At 35.5% G+C, this 23257-nt stretch overlaps 1 protein-coding gene across 1 annotated transcript in view; it reads right to left on the bottom strand.

Moving 5' to 3' along the window:
• The window catches only part of CYB5R4 (cytochrome b5 reductase 4), an 85757-nt gene that overhangs the window by 41913 nt on the left and 20587 nt on the right, over positions 1 to 23257 (bottom strand). Inside the window, exons 3-8 of the mRNA XM_080805608.1 lie at positions 20576 to 20676; positions 16434 to 16515; positions 6955 to 6984; positions 3668 to 3728; positions 2182 to 2239; positions 603 to 696 (exon numbers count right to left, since the gene is read on the bottom strand). Of these exons, the coding sequence (XP_080661734.1) occupies positions 603 to 696; positions 2182 to 2239; positions 3668 to 3728; positions 6955 to 6984; positions 16434 to 16515; positions 20576 to 20676 (426 nt within the window). The remainder of the gene's footprint in view (positions 1 to 602; positions 697 to 2181; positions 2240 to 3667; positions 3729 to 6954; positions 6985 to 16433; positions 16516 to 20575; positions 20677 to 23257) is intronic.

Below are 23257 nucleotides of genomic sequence, written 5' to 3' on the forward strand. Positions count from 1 at the left end.
CCTCATTAGAGTAGAAAAGGGTGAAATCCTAAAGTCATTTGGGTGAAAAGTGGATTAAGAATCTGGCACTTTTGATTCCAGATTTTAGTCCTACTTTGTTTCTTCTGATCTCTAATTTCTCAAAGCAGACAGAAGTGACTGTATGGTTGATCTCTGGTCATGAAAGAACAGGAGGCTGCGGAATACAGTACAATCTTACAGTCTCTGCTGCAGCCTCTGACTTCCCATGACAGAGCAGGCAAAAAACAGGCCCACAGAACTAGCACTTGGTGATGGCTGTTCGGTAGGAGCTCATGACAGGCCTCCAGAGATCTGTCTGTAGGTGTCAAATAAAAGACACTTAACAAAGCCATGGCAACAAATATTTCATATTATGATTGATTTTGATTGCATCCAATTATTTAAACTTGGGAAAAATGAGGTCATGCTGCCATTTCCTAACCCTATCATTAGTATAAAGAAAAAACAGAGTAGAAATTGATCAGAAATGGCAAACCAATTGACAATATCAGATAAAATATTATAGCTATCTAGACTGCAGACTGAGTTACTGCCAAACTTAAAGGAAACTGGAGTTGTTTCCATTAATATAAAGTACTTACCAACATGTATAATATATGAATAATCCTTGATAATTGTTTCTGCTCTAAAGGAATTATCCTGATGATCAACTATTATTGAATCTAAATTAATGTCCTTAAACAGAAAGCAAAAAGAGAAAGATTATAAAGTAAAATTTCCCCCCAATTTTTAAATTAAACTTTTAAGATAATCCACGGATGTTCATATGGCCCTTCTTTATAGGATCCACAAGATGAGTAAAGGTTACACCTGTTTTTTTCTCATACAACACAGTTCTCCTTCAAAACACACAGTGCAATTTTAATTATAAATTTGTCTCTCCTTAATATCTACGTCATCCACTCATCTCTAAGCTCTAAATGTATGGGACTGTCTAGAATAGTGCTTAGTACCTAGTAGGTGCTCAATAAATATTTATTGAATAAATAATTTGGAAAAAATTAGAATCAGACCAGCAATCAAGATATATGTTGATTTTAATCTTTCTATTATGTGATGCTGGGCAAATTATACAACCTCTGACTTCAGCTTATAAAATTCACTAACAAATTTTTAGATAGCTCTAATTTCTGCATAGCCTTTTCCAAGCTATTTTGGTATCCAACTTTTATACCATACACTGAACACATTATTCCACACAGAAATCTTCCCCTTCCCTCAGTCATTCATCCCCTGTGCCTCACTGATACTACCAAAAGGGGTAGACCCCAACCTCCCTAGGCTGTGCCCTCTTGGTTTTGGACTGTGTGATGAGGAGAAGACAATATCAAGAGGGAATGGAAGGGGTTTAAGTGGTATCTCTAGCCCTCCAGGCTGTATCAGGCAGACAACAGAGCCTGGTCACTCCACAATTCAACAGCTCATATGTGATTCTGCTATTACAGAAGTAACATGCAGTGTCAGAAATTCCTAGATGCCAGAACTTGTCTTTAAATTTACATGGTTCAAGTGTGAGAACCTTGCCAATTGCTGAAGGCTCTATTTGGAGATGTTATATGTTGTCTGTGTACTTATCTGATTTCCCAGACAGACTAGTAAGTCCCATGAAAGCCAAGTATCTACATATCTGGCTCATCATTAGATCCCTGAATTCTTAAATAGTATTGCAAATAAAGTAGGAGTTCGATAAGTACTTAGTAAATCAATTGTGTCCTTAATTTTAGTTTCAAGGGGGCATTTGAATCCCATTAGTGGTTTAATATTACTAAGCCAGAGTAATACAGTCTCTACTGTATTCTCAAATCCCAATTCATGTGCAGGAAGTTAGTTCTTACAATAAAGTTAACTGCAATTCTCACTTTTGTTATCCATGCTTAAAACACACACACACACACACACACACACACACACACAGTGTATAATATACTTCCTAGTCTAGCTTTTTAAAGAGGCTACAGCATGGTTGTTAAGAGTGTGTACCCTGGAGCCAGCCTGCCTGGGTTCAAAATGCTAGACCTGCCACCACTTACTGTGTGACTTTGGGTAAATTATTTAATCTACCCCATGGAGTTTCTGTGAGTTAAAAAGTTAATATAAGAGTGCTTAGAAAATAGCTAACATTTATTGAGCATTTACTTTTTTTCTGATTTTAAAGTTTACCTTCTGTTTAGTATATATGACAATGGTGACTAAAGAGTCTGTCTGGAACCAGTCATAGCTGTGAAATATTAAAAGAATGAATAATTACATTGACAATCATGTACTAAAATATTAAATCATTAAATATATGACTTAAAAATATATATGGCTTAAAAATATACAATATGACTTAACATAAATATATGATTTTAAATATATGGCTTAAAATCTGCCATGAGAAATGTATTTCTCTAGGTAAACATTTTTCTAAATAACGGGGAGGGGGGGTGTCTTACCCTTATATAAGTGGTAATTACTTCTGAATTTAAAATACCTATACTAACATGTATTCCAACTTGGATTAAAACAAATAATATCCTTGACAAGACACTTTTTAGAAATGTTACAAGTACTACTAAAATCTTTTATCAGAGTAATAACAACATATTTTCTTAAGAAGCATGAAAAAATCTACATACTTAGTACCTTCATTCCCTCCCTATCACAAATATATTATTATTCAAGATATTAATTCATCAAGGTCTTTTAATGGCTCAAAAATAAAACTTAAGGTAAAACTAAGTCTTCTGTTTTGTAATAGAGGTTCATCAAACTGATACTGTTTTTGCACTTCTTACATATATAAGGACACCCACAGGTAAACCCTAGAGGTGTCCTTATGCCCTTAGGTTAAAACTGTATATGAAATACTTTAATAGATTTAACAAATATAGCAGGATGCTGCTGTTATAGACTGGCAGTAGAGAGAAAAGCAGAAAGAGAAAAAAAATCACAAAGAATGTTTAGAACCCTGAAGGCATCCGCAATATTAACATTAACAAAAATACATATAGATCAAATAATTTACTAAGACTGTTGCTCTGCGGTGCATTTTAAAAACAAAATATAGTAATTGAGTAAATTACGGTATGGTCATTTGATGGCAGGCAGACAAAAAATGCTTTTGCAGAATATTTAATGACATAGGAAATTGCTCATAGAATACATTGCAATGCCAGTATTATCAAAATAGAATAATACAGAAATAGGTGTTATATGAATCTAAGTGGGTAGAATAAACCAAGTATTAAGTATATATCTAGATAGAATATGACTGATTTTATCACCTGCTTCTTTGTATTTCTCCATATTTTTCAAGTTTTCTACCATGAATGTAGAATTTATAAACAGAAAAAAAATTTTTGAATAGTTTGTTAAAGTTAAAAATATTCTTAAGTTTAAGTTTAAAGTTTTTTAAATATAAAGATTTAAACACAACAGTCTTTAAATTGGACCAAACTTCAGTTATACTAAAAATTCACATTTACAGGAAATAGCTCATTCTCCAACAATGCCTGATAAATGGGACACTACAGCTCTTATGTCAAAGAAGCATGATTAATATAGTAGGCAATAACTCAAAGTCAGAGCTGTTTATTTTTTTTTAACGTGTATGTTTTTGTGTAGAACTGATTTAGCTTTAAAAAAGCATAACAAGAATGCATACCTTGGAGAACTAGGACCTTCTTTGGCAAGTGTATCTGACACTTGGCTCTTGGGAAGCATGCCTTCACAAAGAAAAACAAAACAGCTACAGTTCATCTAGAAAGCATTTATCTTTTTTGTTTTTAGTAAAGGTATTAAAACATCATAAAAGGACACAAATCACAGATGTACTACGTAATGAATTTTCATAAAGTAACACATACCCTTGAAGTTAGCGCCATTCTCTGCCTCCTTCCAATCACCAGCCCTCCTCCAAGCACCCATTATTCTGACGTCTAGTAGCATCATTAGTTTCTGCCTATATTTGACCTTTATAAAAATGTAATCATACAATATTTTCTCTTTTGGTCTGGCTTTTTTTGGTCCTGCATTACAGACCTTACATTAAATAAGCATGATTGATAGTGAGCAATAAGTCAAACACTGAAGTTTCTGAGATTTTACCCATACTGTTGAAGTCAACAGTAGTTTGTTCCTTTTTATTACTAAATATTACTACATTGTATAAATATATAGAATTTACACATTCTCCTGCTGATGGACATTTTGACTGTTTCCAGTTTTCGGCTATTAGACACAAATAGCACTGTTACAAACCTTCTTATATATGTACATGTACATTCTTAAAGAATGTGTATCTACATTTCTGCTAAGTTTTTAAGGTGTGTGTATGTTCAGCTTCAGTAGATGGTGCTAAACGCTTTTCTAAAGTGGTTGTACCAAATGACACTTTTTACCAGAAGTGTCTTGAGAGTTCCAGATGTTCCACAACCTCAATGACACATGGTATTGTCCTTTTCCCATCCCAGTCTTTCTTATGGGCATACGTCAACACAGCATTTTAAAAAGCCCACTAAAACTGCAGTTTTCAAATGAAAACTCTGAGACATGCAAGAACTCTAGAGATTCTGGAAGCACTAAGTGTTTCCCCCCCACAACTGGAGTGCATTGTTCCCTGCAAGGTTCAGTTTGGAAAAAAGGAGGACTGCTGCTAAAACACTTTTGAAAATCACTGTATCAGTTAAATTTCTATCCCTCAAACTCGGCAGGAAAACAAATATTATGTTTAGTCTCTGCTGAGTCTTAGAATTCCCACATTAGAAGTCACAGTAATTAGATAAGGTCAGAGATGGGAGGCACCTTTCAGACAGGCTAGTTGAGAGGTTTAGTTTAGAGGTTTCCAGGATTCTTTCGAGCCAGGAAACTTCTGTTTAAATCCAACTTAAGTGCAAGCACAGGATATCAAACAGCCATATTTGGGGGGATGAGGCTGATTATAAGTTCTGAGCTCAGGCCTTACTCAGTTTCCATCTCTTCCTATGTAACTCCACAGGACAGAATTAACTTTCAGGTAAACAAAGGAAGTCTCAGAGATTTGACATAACAAAGCCAAAGTTATGAACTAACTAGTGGTGAACCCTAAAGAAGAATGTTTTACTAGGAAACTGAAAGTATAAGAAAAGAACTATAATAATTAAAATGTATTTTGGTCTAAAATGACAAAAAATAAGAAAATATAACCTTATTATTTGAAAATCATTGGAAAGATATTTTACTAAGAGATTAATGTCATTTATCTTTTGGAGGCCTTATACGAATGTATCACAATCTAGCAATTTGTGTAAGAAAAAGCCATCAGCAGGATTCATAGATTTTTGATCTTATTAGATGTTTTAGATCTAATAAGATCAACTTTGATCTTATTAGGACCTGATTAGGATCAAGAAATCTGGATTTGAGGTGTCAGCTCTGTGACCTTACAAAAACAACCATTTCTGCTTCCTCAAATTCAAACTTGTAAAAAAATCTGCCCTGCAATCTCATGAGAGAGGAAAGGAGCCAACTTCCACGCCTTCTAAAAACCTATATGGTGTCATACAAATACAACTCTTTAGAACAGAATAATGTCACAGGCTGTGGAATGTGTCTTGCCTTCAACATTTACCAAGCAGAACAAAACACCTTATATATAATATTCTTCTAGAAAAGTTGAAGGAATCTGTGGCGACTGTGGGATGGAGCAAAATAATTAGTTAGGTGGACTAAATGAACATTCTTCTCCCCAAAAGTGCTGCTTTATGACTGATGTTAATTTGAAGGGATCAGGTCTCTCAAGGAATACCACAGCAGTTTATCTCATCCAGGATTTAAAACAGCTGTTTGAATAATGACAGTGCAGGCAGACATCACATCTGCAAACACACAGACTTACCACATACTTAAATGAGCCAAATATGAGAAGCAACTAACAAAAATAAATATTACAATCTCATAGAATCCCAGATCATAATAGGTAGCTGTGCTGGCCAGATCACTTGTGGAGTGTTAATATTCCATTCTCAAGACCACCTTGAACTAAGGTCTAAGTTAAATGCAGTGCATCCAGAAGAAGGCAATAGGAAAGTAAAGGTTCTGGAAGCCATATGTGGTGGGAATGGAAATGCCCAGTCCATCATCAGTCTTTAAGTGATGAGTCTTTAAGTGAAGCTTACATGCCTAGTATCACTAAAGAGTCAATCATCAGACGAAACCCAAGATGGGCCCTTCATTGAATGCAGCCAGCGTTACACTATGAGACAAAAAGCTTCTGGTATTACATCACAAAGGGCAATATGTCAGTCTACAATACACACTTGTTTTCTCAAGTTAAAAAAGAAAAGGTAATTCAGTAATCTAGTTTGTAGCTGTATTTCTATAACTTTCTTTTATAAATATGGAGAAAAAAAACTATAAAATAGTGCAATCAGAGTAGTGCCAGGCATTTCCTAGGAGTCAATACCGACCACTACACCATACTTATTTTGGTTTCCTTGGAGGGCGGGGGTGGGGGCAATGCATGGTGGACAAAGGTAGCTATAATTCTGAGTCAAACGGAATGGCTGAATAAGCCAGAGCTGCTGAGCCTGGTAAAGTAGTTTAATAGGCTACTCAGAATCTGGATGCAAACATCAGTGTTGAGCTCCATGCCAGAGGGATGTGACTTGCTCAATATTGCTTCTGTGGGTAGAACTCCTCATCACTACAAATATTCAAGATGCAGGCAGATGAACACGTATTTGGGGATGTTACAGGAGGGACAACTTACTGTAAGAGTAATGGCTGGAAAATGGGATCAAAAATGTTCTGCCAAATCCCCTAAGTTAGGCAAGTGAAGACATCTTTTGTATAAAAAAAAAAAAAATCTAAATACTACCCCCAAATAATTGTGTAAAGCAATTTTGTATGTGAATGAACCCATGTGAATGTGATCCATTTTTTTTTTTTTTACCATAAACATGTATGACTTACCATTTAAGACTTTCTTTTCTTCATGATAGTCTGTACAGTGATTTAGGGAAAAAAGCCAGGTAAGAATAGTATAACATCAAAGAGAATATCAGTTAATATTATATTTTAAGATAACAGCCCTGTTTTTGAAGGGTTTTCTTTTAAGGTCTAAAGAGAAAAACAAGACTAATAAACAGCTGACCTATGTTAGAAATAAGGAAAATTCCTCTCTGAAAATTATCAGGCCATTTCTTCTTCAGGTGTTTACCTCCCACTTCACTGAGCTTTTTTTCTACTTCTTCGAACATTTTTTTTCTAGTATCTTGGTTAATTTCTTTAGAAAGCAGATAAAAACCCAAGTTTTTCCCAGGTTATCATACTCTAAAGTAGTCAAAATTATCCAGAATTTATTACATTATACTTTATAAATAAGACATACATGTTAACAACCCCCCAAAAAACACCTTATTATCTTTCTTATCTAGGACAGTACTTAAAAATGATTATTGTTACTCCAAATTTAAATGGCAAAATAATAAAAATATAAGACTTTCACTGTATATACAATGCACTATAATTAGTGTTACAACCCAGGAAAATTTAACAGGTATTTTCTTTCAGGATGGCAGCCAACTCACAAATCTGCATTGTATTTTGATCACCACAGATACCACATCACATGGTCAAAATAAAATCCTCAGCAAGTTAACAGAGTTAAAAAAAAAAAAAGACAAGCCAACAAAATATTCAAATAGAAAACTGACATATCAATTGTTAAAGTGAACTTGTTTACAGAAAAAGAAACTCAACTACTTAAATGAAAGCTTTCAGATTTTTTATGTTCTGATTTTCAATCAACCAGAGATCCTGCAATTACTTCCACTTCACCCAACTATCATAAAATAATCTTGATTTAGGAGGCCAGATGAATACTGTTTTTATTTTCCTTATTTTACTAAAATAATTTCATACCTGAAAGGGATCCTTAACAACATACAGCAAATTATCATCTGGTCCCCTCATTTAAGACTGAAAACCAGAGGTCAAGGACTTGAATGAAACCCACAGCTCTTCAGCAACAAAGCCAAGGTTGGACTTCGTCTTCTGAAACTCAGCATCATATTTCTTACTATGCTATTGCTAGTGTTAATACTTAATACCTCCTAGAAAGACAAAAGACCTAAAAATCATTTAAATTCTACCTCAAAATGAGCTTTGTTTATCAAGTGCCAAGTAAAAAGCTAGTCATTACAGTTCGCAAGGGATCACTGATGTCGCTGCTTGATCACTTACTTTCATCAGTGGGTTTCATCTGTCTTTCCCACTGCAGCTGTGATTGTTTTATCTTAGAACAAACAACAAAATCACAGATATAAGTAAATTAAATCTATTTTCTGTGCACCACATAGTTGGCAGTTTGAGGAATCTCATTAATCAAGTAGAACAGTTTGTTTTTAATCTAAGAGGGTCACAGATTTTGAAAAATTGCCCCAGGTAATTTGTTTCTAGGGGAAAATGTACATTTATCTCATATGACTTACTTTCTGCCTGATGTGAATTGATTGAACCTGTCAGAACTTTCTGGATCCTACTAAATAGGTAATTTTTTCCCGAGTCTTTTTTTTTTAATACAAAGAAAAAGTGCCAGTAGGAAGAAATCTTCTACTTAAATAATCTAAATCATGTTTAAAAACTCTACTAGTCTTTGCAACTCTTTTAATAAACTAGACACAGAAATAAGAGACTATTTTGTATTATTAAGCATATTTACATCTGAATCATCTTAGTCACATAAGACTGACAAGAACTCTGATATTCTGCCTAGATAATTAATTCCATCATTTGATTGGTTCCATGACCAAAAAAATTTGTATTTTCTCACAATGTTGGTTAAATTGCATTACTCTGGTAAGAATTTCTGCTTTCTGGAGAGATCACAGTCATTTTGAAAACTAACACTGCAATTTATAGACTGAACTCAACTATTTTTTGGTAAGAGGGTGGATGAGAATTTTTAATTGTGACCCCAGTCTAGTTTACCTTTGCTGGGTGGAGCCAAGGAGGACCCCTCCGAGATAAGAAAGAAAAATTCTTTTACCAGTATGCTCTTTCTTTAATAAATATTTGTTGATCATCTTAATAGAGATATTGGTATAATATAAAACCATTTTGATAAAAAGTTAGGAAATATAAATATATTCTGTCTGCTTACTGAATTACTAAAATTACCCCCAAATTTGGAAAGATTCATAATGAAAGTAGTGACGTGGTTACCTTTGCGTGTGTATGGGAGGGGAAACAAGTAGATGGGAGACAGGTATGACAAGGGCACTACTCATACTTGAATCATGTGAATGCATTATTTATTCAAATAAATTAAATAAACAGAATTAAAAATAAAATGATATGTTCTTTTGAATACATACAATATGATAATGCTTTAAAAGAGGTGTATGTAGGTTAGGTACAGAAGCATAGAGGAGGGTATCTCTACTTGGAAGGAATCTGAAAGGACTCCATCGAGGAGGTAATATTTTAGCTATGTTTTGAAAACATGCAGGCATTTGTCACAAGGCCCTGAAGAAAAGCATTCTAGGAAGACAAAGGCTGAGCCTTTATATCTGAATGTTTTACATTTGTCATGGAGCTACAAACCTCATCTTCTCTTATTTCAGAAACCCTCTGGATTTGGGGTTGGATAATTTTGGGCTGGATAATTCTCTGCTGTGGGGGTCTATCCTGTGCACTATTGGGTATTCAGGGACATCACTGTCCTCTCCTCTACCCACTTGAAGGCAAGTAGCACCTACTTTAGTTGTGACCACCAGAATGTCTCCAGACATTACTCCCTTGTGGATTTTGGCACATATAAATATAAATATAAATATAAATGTGCAAAAGTGGATAACTTTAGTGAGGTGATTCTCTGCCTTACAAAAAGAAGCATCCATGTGTTCTTCAAATGGCAGAATTCTCCAGTTGATAACTATAGTCTTTAAGTAAGGTACATATACATACAAACCTCAGTATCTTCACTTTTAATTTTATTTAAATTTAAAAAAATTTTTTTGTTTCAAGCTTTTATTGAAAATTCCAGTTAGTTAAAAAAAGGGGGGGGGCAAGTGGGAGGGGGAAAAATTCCAAATTAATTAACATACAGTATCTTCACTTTTAAAGTGAAGGTGTTAGAACAGCTTCTAACTCCTCTTTCATCAGCAGTAGTCTACTGATCTATGGTACCAAGTGCTTTATTGTCAGTAACTGCTTGAGTGAGCGGGTGTAAAAATGAAAAACATAAAGTATTAGAAACCATGATAAAGCAGTGAGAAATTAAGAAGAAACATTTGTGACACTGCTCTATGCCACTGGAAAATGTGAGTACTTTTAAAATATGACTTTCATTAAAATTTTTTAAAGTATACTTATGGTCTAAAACAGTGCTGCCCAAAAGAAATATAATGCAAATCACAAGCATAATTTTAATTTTTCAAATAACCACATTAACAAAATAAAAAGGGGCAGGTTAAATTAATTTTAATAATATATTTTTACTTAACACAATATATCCAGAACATAGAATATTATCATTTCAACATGTAATCACTGTAAAATTTATGAGACATTTTACATTCGTTTTTCCAACTAAGTCTTGAAATGTAATATTTACACTATTAATGCATCTATATCTGAAGGAGGCATATTCTAGCACTTGATAGCCAAAGGTGGTGTGTGCCTATGATAATGGCAGCAAAGGATTAAAATAAGGGTAAAAAGCAAGAACATTTTTCATCTTTGCCAGAGAATGAAGTATTCCACATAAATAAGTAATCAAGAAATGAAGCTTTACCTTTTTAAGCAAAATTTCTCCTTTTATTCATTATTATCTTTCTAAAGCATAATACAAACCATAATACTTTTTAAAACAAAGGATTATTTTAAAAAGCACTGATTCTTTGCTTGATAAGGATTCACTAGTATTATGTTTTGGGGTTTTTTTGTTTTTGTTTCTGTTTTTTAAAGATTTTATTTATTTATTCATGAGAGAGAGAGAGACAGAAGCAGAGGAAGCAGAAGGGAGCCCGATGCAGAACTCGATCCCAGCACCCTGGGATCATGACCTGAGCTGAAGGCAGACATTTAACCGACTGAGCCACCCAGGCGCCCCCACTAGTATTATGTTTTATATTCTATGCAGTTAAGCTCCTGTTTTCTTCCTAGACACCCATGCATTTTGCCACTGCCACACTAGAAACCACCAGATAAACTGAAAATTACCCTTCCAGAATTGGCCAACTGTAGGGATGCCCATAAAATGCCTGGATTTTGGATTCCCTTGGTTTGGGGTCTGGCAGGCCACCTACCTAAAAGAGGGTGCCAGGGATCTTGTATTGAAAGAAGGCGATAAATAAAATTCCTCTTTGGTGTAGCCCCTGTCGTCCCACCTCCCCCCACACAAATCCTCATGCTGGCAATAGTTTCTTTTCACCTACTGTTCACACCTCATCTCTGGTTTCAGTCTCTATTCCTACTTCATCTGTTTTTATCCTCTGTTTCCATCTCATCTAGAAGTTCTAACTGCGGACTGAACACATGTTCTGGTTTACCCCCTGTCACATGTTCTGGTTTATCCCCTGTCATTCCAGCACAATTACTGACAGAGCCTCCCTGCAAATTCAGAACTCCCCCAGTTTGGACAACTACACAGTTATCCCATTCTAGTAATTTTTTTTTTAACGGAAATACTTTTTTTTAGTTTTAACTCTAATTACTGCTTTTTTTTTTTTTTTTTTTACTATTAGGTTAGTCACCACACAGTATACCATTCTAGTAGTTTCTATCAATAAGGCCAGCTGAGTTTGATGATCAATCCCTGACCAAGGGCACAAGTGGTACTTAAAATCGTACTTCACCTTAATTATCATGAATATTCCTTATTTCTGACACATTTAGATCTTCCTCTTTAGTTACTCTGTCCATTTTCATATGCTCTACTCCTGAGGGCTAGCCTGGAGTTCAAACTGTATCTTGTTAGATCTTACGTCTCAACTATTAAAACAACCCGATCCCCTTACTTGCAGTCAACACCTTTCTGATTTGCGAAATTCTTGTTTTTGTTCCCTAATGCTTTGCAAGTTGTCTCATCACTACCCACTACTGGCCTCACCCTAGCAAAATACAGATACTCCAAAAAGGCTTTATAGCAAAACACAGATTCACAGCCCTCTTCTCACATGTCATGGCAATAGGAATGATAACACTTACGTTTTCACAGAAACAGAACCATCTTTTAGGTGAAACACACTAGTCCATGCTAGTTTACATGTAATAATTGTAGGAATGCAAGAAGGAATAGAAAATGGACGCAGCGGGGCAAAGAGAGTTAGGACAGCAACCACTAACTATCTCTACCATGTATGGGTCAGCAGCTTCTCCTGCGCTAGGTGCTCAGCAAACATGACTTCCCTGAATCCTCACAACGACAGGAGGATGTTTCATTCTTAAACCCCATTTTACTCCTAAGGAAAACCCTCAGATCTGCTCATTGATGTCAAAGAACATAACAGCTTATGAGTGGCAGGGATGCGATCTGAACCCATGTTCGTGTCTATGAAACTTGTACCCTTTCTGTAGATTTTCTGCTGCCTCAGTAATCAATATCAGGGCCAGGGAAAGTGTTAAAAAGGAAACTTTTAACTTATGAATACATAATACCTACTCCATATCTCATTCTGGGTAAGAAATGTGTTTGCATTCCCCTGAGCCAGGAGGAGGAGGAGGAGGAGGAGAGAGAACACTCATTATGGTGTCACTTCTTTATGATTAGGATTTAATTAGAAAGTCTGTTTCCTAGACCCCTCAAACCCTCCTGATTTTGGTTTCCTGGTTGTTTTATTTTTCTTCCTTGTCTTAACTACCTGTATTTCATCCTTATTATTACTGAATGATTTTAAGTTGCCAATTATTTTCTCTCAGCATTTTTAAGATACTGTTCTATTGTTTTCTGGTTTCTATTGTTTTCTGGCTTCTACCGTTGTTCTGATAAATAAACGGTAACAGCTAACAGATTACAGCAATGGCCACAGTCGCCAAACCGTGGAAAGAGCCAAGACGCCCTTCAAAGGACGAATGGATAAAGAAGATATGGTTCGTATATACAATGGAATATTACACCGCCATCAGAAGGATGAATACCCAACTTTTGTATCAACACGAATGGAACTAGAGGAGATTATACTGAGTGAAATAAGTCAAGCAGAGAGAGTCAATTATCATATGGTTTCACTTACTTTTGGAGCATAAGGAATAACATGTTGGACATTGGGAAATGGAGAGGATAAGTGAGATGGGGGAAATTGGAGAGGAAGACAAACCATGAGAGACTGTGGACTCTGAGAAACAAACTGAGGGTTCTGGAAGGGAGGCGGGTGGGGGGTTGGGTGAGTCTGGTGGTGGGTATTAAGGAGGGCATGTATTGCATGGAGCACTGGGTGTGGTGCATAAACAATGAATTGTGGAACACTGAAAATAAATAAAATTAAATTAAATTTTTAAAAAAAGGTTACACGAGTTAGCTGTCAATTCAGCAGGCACTGGTTTGTCAGAACATCTGTCTCTTGTGGCTGTTTCCAGATTTTCTCATTGTCTTTAGTGTTCTGCAATTTTACTACAAAGAGTCTATGCACGGATTTCTTTTTATTTATCTTGTTTGGAATTGCTGAACTGGCTGAATTTGAGGATTTATGACATAATTTCTGGAAAATTCTTAGTCATTATCCCTTTAGATATCCTCCTTCTCCCTACCAGGGGAGAAATCTGAATACAAGTGTCAGATCTGCCACGTCTCTTGACTGTTTTTCTACCCATTTGTTTCTCTGTGCCACATTCTGTATAATTTCTGCTGCTCAATCTTGCAGTTCACTGAGCTCTTCTGCTATGTCTAAACTCTTTGGCTATTTGTGCTATGTAGTTTTCACCAGCTCTATTTTTCATTTCTAGAAGTTCTATTTATTTTTATTTTTTTTTAATTCAACATGATTCTTTTTAATCTTGCTTTTTATTTGTTACTAATACATTCTTTTAAATATAAGTCTTTTAAATATGTTTCTGATTATATTTATTCTGTATGCGAATAATGAAGTCCTGGGGTAAAAATCTGCTCGTTTCTGCTGCCCCACTTCCTCGTGTTGTCTAATTTATTATTTGCACTAATAATTACCTGTTGTGTACCTGTGGAAATTTTGAGGGTTTTAGGTTGAAAGTGTGTTTCGCCATTAAATATATACCTCTGCCAAATAGCCTGGGAAACCACTAATGAGAGGCCATTTTACTTTTTGGTTTGAGGTTTCTGAGACCACATAGGTGGAACATATTTGAATTTCCAACTCTTATGTAGGCAGGGTTGTGGTTACAAATTCTCAGAAGAAGTCTCTCTTTCCTCTCCCCTATCACCTCATAAACAAGGTCAGGGAAGACAAGATAACCTAATATCTCCCTTGTTGTTGGACAGATTTTTTTTTTTTTTTAAAGCTTTCCCATTTCACTGACCATCTAGACCTTCAAGAGTCCAAGCCATAGGCAAGCGTCTCAGTTCCAACTCCCTTCCTTTACAGACCCATAGTCTGGTCTCCCATCCTGTGTGACCATTAAAATTCCAGTGTGGCTCTTAAGTTCCTAATATCTAGATCATTCCTGGAGGGAAACAGAGGTAGCTTATCACCCTGGATTGTTGCTTCTACTTACTCTTTTTGTATGGAGACATATCTGGAAATTTCCTTTTGAACTCATCTGCTTATTTTAAATGGTGTTTGTTGTATTTGGTGAAGCATTCTGAGGATGATCTGTCTTTCATTTCCAGGGAGGTGGAAGGAAACCAGCAAAGTCCTTTTACTAATTTCATGTCTTCTATGGACTAAAAACCTAAGGAGCCTGCCATACTTTCTGATTACCCTGAATGGCAACACAGAAGAACATATGACAGCTAGTATAAGATTAAGTAAATGAGATAAACAACAGTCAGGATGAGGTAACAGTAGTCATTTAGAAACTTCAGTTAATATCATGTCTCCTGCTAACAGTGATTAGGTGAACTTAGGAGTCAATTAAAAAGAGAAAGGAATTGGTTTACACAAGGAAACGGGTTTGCGTGCCTGGGTGGCTCAGTCAGTTAAGCGTGTGCCTTCAACTCAGGTCATGAGCCCAGAGTTCTGGGATCAAGTCCCGAGTAAGGCTCCCTCTCAGAGGGGGAGTCTGCTTCTTCCTCTACCCCTCCCCCTGCTCATGATATCTCTTTCTCTCTCTCTCTCTCTCTCACATAAATAAATAAAAAATCTTAAAAAAAAAAAAAGTAAATGGGTTTACAAGAATTTCCACATACTAGAGGTCAGACAAGGTCAGACTAGTATGCTTTTGGTATACACACATATTGGTTTGTGTGTAGGTAGATAGGAAGAAAAAGAATCCTTTCTGAGCATCTGTTACAATGACGAAAGGAAGTTCACTCACGTTAATTCTTAGCCCTATTTATCATTTTATATATATATATATATATATATATCTGAGATATATATCTCTGAGGCTCAGAGATAGAAACTGGCCCAAAGAAGGCATAGCCAATAGGCCATGGAGCCAGGGTTCAAGTCTAGATATGCCTGTGCTGCTTCCACACTGCTGATGGAGGCCTCTGGCAACAAGGTCTTGAATTATAAAACTCACTGAACTAATAAACAGAAGACTCAAGTCAAACAAGCCAATTTACTTCTAATTTGAGTGTCAAAGTCAGGAGTTATTCAAAAGAAAACTACCATTTCTTCCACAGTAAAGAATCAAGCAAGACAATTCTGCTATTCCTACTGCATGTCTAAAACTTTCAGAGAGTGCTCTTCTGAAATAAGCTTGGGAGGTAAAGAGGGGATCTCCAACACCATACAGATTATAGAGTCAGGTTCAGAAGGTAAGGAGAAGAAATCGGTGTATTTTAAAAGCAGCTTAAAATCAGAATATGGGTTTTCCATACTAAAGGAGGGAGAAGGTTCAAGGCAAATGGGAGACAAATTTTGGAAGGAAAAAAAATTCACTGTATAACTTGATATATTTTCTGACTGAGTCATGTGAATATACTGCATATTCAGAAAGCAAAATTATAAAAAACAAGTCTAAAAATCAACTCTAATGAAATGTCCTGGCTAATCTATGTAACAACAGAATAAGAGACTAATGAAAACTATCTAAAGAGTAAATAAAGTTGGTTTACTTCCATATAATGCTCATTCCTCACACTAGGACTGTTTTCTCAAAACAGGTCAAAATTAAGATAAAGTCATTGCTTCATTCTAAAGAACTAAAGTACAATCTTTACAGTCACTAGATCGAGAGGCCAGTGAAAAATAAGAATAATACTGCAATTTATTTAAAACTGTCTGTTGAAATCTAAGTAAAAAAAAAAAAAAAAAAAGTACATGCGTGTCACATGTCACCGCCAGGTTAACACCGGGACCGCTTACCTTTAGGAATAGCAGGCTTAATGGCCATTCTGCCAACCAGGCATTCTTTCAGCATGGATTCGTAATTGACCCAACGATGAACCTGGTATGGGATATAAATGAAAGAAAAGCAACCTGACTCTAACTCCATGAGATGCTCTAATTTTATTTGCGGCCCAACTAACCATTCTTACATTGACTGCTCTGGAAAATTAAGAAGCAGGATTCAATTAGCCAATAAAGGAGCAAGAGGAAGGCAGCATACAAAGGGATTCCTCAGAACAATGTTCTCTAAGTGTTGTCTGCAGATCTCTGGAGGTTCTTGGCACCCTTTCAGATATCCATGAGGTCTCAATTAGATTCATAATAATACTGAGATGGTATTTGTCTTTTTCGCTGCTGTTGACGCTTGCACTGATGTGGAAAAAGCAATGGTGGGTGAAACTGCTTGGATGCTGGCAAGAATCAGGGCAGCGTTTTCAGTCTTTATATTCTTCACCATCACATACCCATGAGGGTCATAGGGGATTGATTTCATTTAAAAATCTCCTTCATGAAGGGGCACCTGGATGGCTCAGTCGGTTGAGTGTCCAACCCTGGATCTCAGCTCAGGTCTTGATCTCAGGGTCATGACTTCAAGCCCTGCATTGGGCTCCATGCTGCACATGGAGCCTACTTTAAAAAAAATCTTTCATGAGGTAGAAAAATGATTAATTTTCTTAAATCTCAATGCTTGAGTACAGGTCTTGTTGACAAAATGAGAAGTTCTCAAAAATATTTCTGCTCAAAGTAAGATGGTCACCTTGAGAAAAATACCGAAGTAATTATTTGATTTGCAAACACTGAACGAACTTTTGTCTCAGAAGTCTGTTTATATGTAAAAGAAAGAAAAAGACTGATAAACAAACTGGTTATTCAGACTTGTGTATCTGACAGACATTTTCTCGAAAAGGAACAGACTGAGACTGTCACTTCAAAGAAAACAGCTGACAGTATTTGTTGCCAGACTCACCAGTAGGAATTAAATTTAAATACCCCCTGGAGGACACCTTCTCAATATACATTAAAAGCCTAAAAAAAAAATTAAAAGCTCTTTCACTAAAATATTCACATATACACAAAGATGTGGGTACCAGGATATTTATCATAGCAGTATTTATATTAGCAAAATACTGGAAATAATCTAGAGTCCAACTATAAAAGACCAGTAAAGGAAAACTAATACCTTATTCAATAAAATATTAGATCATCAGTAAAACAATCAGGTCAAATAACACTGACATACGAATCTTTGTGTACGCTTCTAAGTAAATAAATACATACTAAAATAGCAAATACATACTATATGATTATAAATGGGCACTCATATATTAATAGAAATTAAAATTTCATTTATCAAATATTTATAGAACATCCAAAGACATGTAAAGCAATATCCCTAGGGCTATAGCACTGGGTAGAATTTTGCAGATAAAAAGAAGGAGAAACATACTCAAGGAGGCAAAAGTATGAGGTTTGTGAATCATGAAACTAGTGATTTGCTCAAAGCACTTCAGTTTGCTCAAAGCAAAATGCGTGTTGAGAATATTTGCCTTAATACAGTCTTTTAAGGCCTCAAATGCTACACTAAGGACTTTCAATTCATCCCACTGTCAATGGTGCGCATCTGAAGATCTGTAGAATGAGGTGCTAAGATGACTGTCTTAAACAACACTCATCCAGCTGTCATGTTATTTACATTGGTACTGAAGGCAAAGGATCAGGACAGTATTAAAATAGTAGGGCCAGAGAAGGTGATGATGACTTCATCTAAGGCAGTGGGAAGAGAGAAAAGGATGTAATGTTTAAAGAAAGCATCACAGGATTTCGCCAGTGACTGGATATTGGTGCACAATGAGGAAGGCAAAGATTATTCAAGTGGCTTCAAGTCCCCGTTACCAGAAACAGGAAACAGTGGAGGAATAAAAGGGAAGAAGATGCGTTGATATAATTTGAAGGCAAAACGACTAAGTGCCTACGGGTAATCAAACTGCCCATCAGGCATTTGGAAATAAAAACACGAGGTCAGAAGCACGATCCAAAGTAGAGACAGAAATCTGACAGTGTAAAGATAATTTAATATTTGTTGTACAACTCAAATACTAGTCCTGAATACTTAAATATTTAAGGATACAAGAAGCTTGCCCACAGTTTCTAGAATATAAAGTTGTTTACTTCTGTGGTAAGTAAAGACTTAAATAAACATCACTGGTCCTGTTAAAGGCAAGGGGAATGCAGCAATCTGATTACTAACATACTGTTTAAACTGCTAAAGAATTTAACAGTACAGCAGTTCTTGTGACTTCTCCAAAACTTAAATAAGGTTTACTTAAATAAGTAACGTCCATATAACCTCACAACTGAGATCACCTCTGCAACCTCCTGAGGCTGAATACACTTTTCCAAAAGAATTGTTTCCCGTAAAATCTAGGTTACAGAACAGATATAAGAAAAAGGTATGGCAGACAATTTTTCACACAAATGTTCCTAAACTTTTCTACTTAGCTTGCATTGCTAGACAATAACAAATAACAAATGACAATGGGAATTTGCCTTAAATCAGTGATAAAAACCTCCCAAGGGGAATGCTATTATGACCAATGGCCAAACACGACTTTCCTCCAACCCATGAAGAACATGAATAGCAAATGGAATTCTGCTATTTAAGTAGATGCACTTTAGTACATTTAAATATAAAACAAACTTTATTTCTGGCAACCTGGTCAAAAAATAAATTCTAAAATAGATAAGAAGGTAGGAGGGACAGATATCAAATTATATTTGTTCAGGAGTCAACTCAGGGTACGTAGGTGGCTCAGTCAGTTGAGCATCTGACTCTTGGTTTCAGCTTAGGTCATGACCTCAGGATCATGAGATACAGACCTGTGTCAGGGTCTGTGCTCAGCAGAGTCAGCTTGAGGATTCTCTCCCTCTGCCCCTCTATCCACTCATGTGCACGCTCTCTCTCTCTCTCTCTCTCTCTAATAAATAATCTTAAAAAAAAAAAAAAGAAGTCGACTTTAAAAATAACCCAATCTCATTTCACTATCTTAATGGTAAAATCCCAGTACCACAACATGGATCATCATCATTAAAATACAAAGTAAAGCTTATGTGAGACAAAGGCAAAGTTCTATTCTCAAGATTGTTGTTTCAAAATAACAGTTCAGCCAACTGACAGTAGTTAACATATGTATGTTACTATGTTACATATATATATATGTTACATATGTATGTTTCATCTATGTAACTTTCAAATAGTACAAAAGCTAGTATTTGTTTTTAGTAAATGTAAGGGGAAATATAAGGGAAAAGATGACTAATATAAATATCTTTTGAAATATACATACAGAATTTCTGCTACCACTCTAGAAATAGATTTTATCTTATAAATTATATATAATATATATTTTATATGTAATAAAATATATACTACATATTTTATTACATATAAAATATATAAAATATAAAATATATATTATATTATATGAATATATAAATTATATAAAATATATATTATGAATTTTATAACATATAAATTATATATATTTCTATTATATATAATCTATTTCTATTAATATGTATAATTTATATACGTAAATATATGTATGTTACATATATATGTATATATGTATATTATAAATTACATATATTAATAGAAATAGATTTTCTATTCATTAATCATCTAACTTTCTACATGATATGCAGACTCAGTATAGCAAGACAGGCCAGTTACTTAACATTCCCCAAAGGAGAAAAAACTGAGTGCAGAGAAGCTAAATTTCTTGTTTTTTCTTCTAACCATTACTGCCTCCCATGACCCAATAATCATCATCATCAAAATCAATCCAAACTGATTAAACAGCTGCAAGCAGAGGAGAGAGCAAGCACTTAAGAGCAGATGCCCAGACAGAGATTTGAAACCAGCTCTAAAATTTTAGTAAAATCATTCAAAGGCAAATTAAACAAACAGTTGTTACTTACGAGCATCTTCCTACCTTTCAAAATTCAAGCCAACACATGTGAGAGTTGTGCAACTATTTTCTTTTTTTCTACAACAATCACACTGTTAAATCTAAGAGAACTTTTCCCCTGTGATACTAGGGTTACCTTCACCACCTTACCTGATCAAAGAGGTCAGTGCCATCGGATCCTGCTGCTCTCATTAGCTCATCTTCTCCACCAGGATGATACTCCATATATGGGCTGACATTATAAACAAAACCTATCCAAATAAGGGGAAATAATATCCTAAATGAACTTCGTAAAAGTTGTACAAACTAGAAGTGTAAGTTTCAATAAATCTTTTCAAATACATTCTATTTAACAAATCATTATTATTTCAAAGCAGTTAAGTACATCAAAGGTCTAAGATTTCACCAGACTCACAAGTTAACAAATTAGCCTGCCAGTTTCATGGGTCCTGGTCAGAAACCGTCAGACATAAAGGGTAATTTACTACACACATCACAAGCAGTAGCTACAATATCAGCATGTGCATGAGTTCTCGGAACCCAATTCCTACATACCTATGTGAAGAGGGCCAGATAATACCTGTGCACAAATGTGCTGTACGACAGGAAGGGAAGTCTGAGTTTAGGAAAGTTGAATCTTTTATAATGAACAGGAAGTACATGTGCCCTCTGTTCTGGGGGAGACATTATCTTTATTATACTAAACAGTAGGCAAGCCTGTCCTCTATACTCTAGCAGGAGTCTCGAATTCTACTATGCAAAGTTGTTTACTATGCCAACATCCCCAAAAAGACTGCCCCTGCTTATAAGATGTGCAGGTTATCTATAAAACCTAAAGAGAACTGCCTCCTAACACAAAGGAATAATGAAACACTGTTTATGATTTTCAAAAGTTCTCTCTCTCTACTCCATCCTTCTCTACAGCCTTGGTAGGAAAATCTGATGAGAAAGAATCAAACTGTCACCCATGTGTCTGATCATCTCAGCGACCGCTGGGCAAGCAAGGGTGACCGGGCCACTGAGATACGCTCTGAGAAAACAAGCACAATCCTTCCCTGAAGCTGTCCAAGGAACAAAGATTCTTGTTGAGGTCTTTTTCTTTTTTTTTTTTTAAGATTTTATTTATTTCTCAGAAAGAGAGAGATAGGGAGAAAGAATGAGTAGGGGGAGTGGCAGGCAGAGGGGAGAGCAGGCTCCCAGCTGAGCAAGGAGCCAAATGTGGGACTGGATCCCAGGACCCTGGGATCATGACCTGAGCCAAGGGCAGCAGCTCAACCAACTGAGTCACCCAGGCGCCCCTATTGTTGGGATCTTAATAATGCTTTTATCTTCTCCAAACATTTATCTCATCTGTTCATACATTTAAATATATCTTTATCTAAAAAAAAAAAAAAAAAAAAGGAACAACAAATGGAGGAAAATTCATTCAATTAATAGCCTTCCCAAGGAAATGAGTTACTTTTTAATACTTCACTTGAAAAACTAGACAGTAGACAAATCCAGCCCTGAAGACATCTCAAGAGTACAATGAGAATAACTGGTTTTCTTATATCTAGGACTATTCCCTCTTTATATTATGACCTCCATGAATTTAAATAACTTTAGGTAACTTAAAATTTTCATCCTATATGATAGTCTTGGGACGAAAGAAGAGATTGGATTTCAGCCCCAAAAATGTATTGTAGTTTTTCCATAAGTTTAATTTTAGAGAATAACCAACTAGGTAGATTCCTTTATAAGATGGCTTAAAAGCAACTTAGGCAACAAAAAGAAGTAAATTCACAAAATCTCTTTTAGCAGTCCTCCAAATAAGTCTGAGAAAAAAAAACCAAAATGACTGCTAGAGTTCTCTCCTTTCTTCTTCCCTATCCACCATCTCTACCAAATTTGGAAGGAATTTTTCCTACTGTTTATTGCTTAAAATCCACAGACCACAAATGCCAGAGGTAATGATTAGGATCAGAATTATTCCCTATAGGTTTTCTTTTTTGTTTTGTTTTATTTTGTTTTGTTTTGTTTTTATGACAGAATGCCTTACTTGGAATTTCAAACTTTCTCGGCAACCAAACCTCAACTAGAGTTTCTCAAGAACATGAAACCTACAACACACAATCATGAACCTTCTGTGACAGAAATTCATATGTTTCAGCAACTGGCAGAAGGATAAATGGAGCTTTGCCAGTTATCCATAATCAGCATATAAAACCTAGAACATCTCACATGTGCTCTCTTTGACCTCTCAATCCTTTAGATTGACCCTTATCCTCTCATAGTCTCACTCCAGACCTGAACAGCTTCCATGCTATTCAAATGTACAAACCTAGGAATGCCTATAAAATCCCTCACTGTAAGGAATTGAGAATGTTAGTGTCTCAGTCCAAGGAATATTAGAGCCAACCACACTTGGCAGTGTTTGTAGCTGTTTATTATGAGACGGAGCTCCCAAAATGCAACTGATGTTTTTCCTCTGGTGCAGAGGGCTCTTTCTTCTCTTTTTTTTTCTCCTCTATCTTATCTCCTTCCTTTTCCCTTTTCAAAAGCATTTCCTAATACTAAAACTTCAATGTGGCAGAAGAAAACAAATGCAAAGAATCTAACTTTATGATTTTCTTTCATGCTTGGTTGTATTCTTTTTGTACTATACTTGGTTTTTAGGCAGTAATTTCTTTCATATAAGCCTCTAGCCCCCTATGGATTCTTACCACCTGTTTTTTGAAACTAATTTTGCTTGCAACTTCCTAAATTTTGTGATGACACAATTAACTTCTTCCTATAGCTCTAGTTGCTCAAGTATGGCAGATTTATAGAACCGACTTCCCATTAAATAAAAAT

Source organism: Martes martes (genome assembly GCF_963455335.1).
Source record: "Martes martes genome assembly, chromosome: 6".
NCBI lineage: Eukaryota > Metazoa > Chordata > Mammalia > Carnivora > Mustelidae > Martes > Martes martes.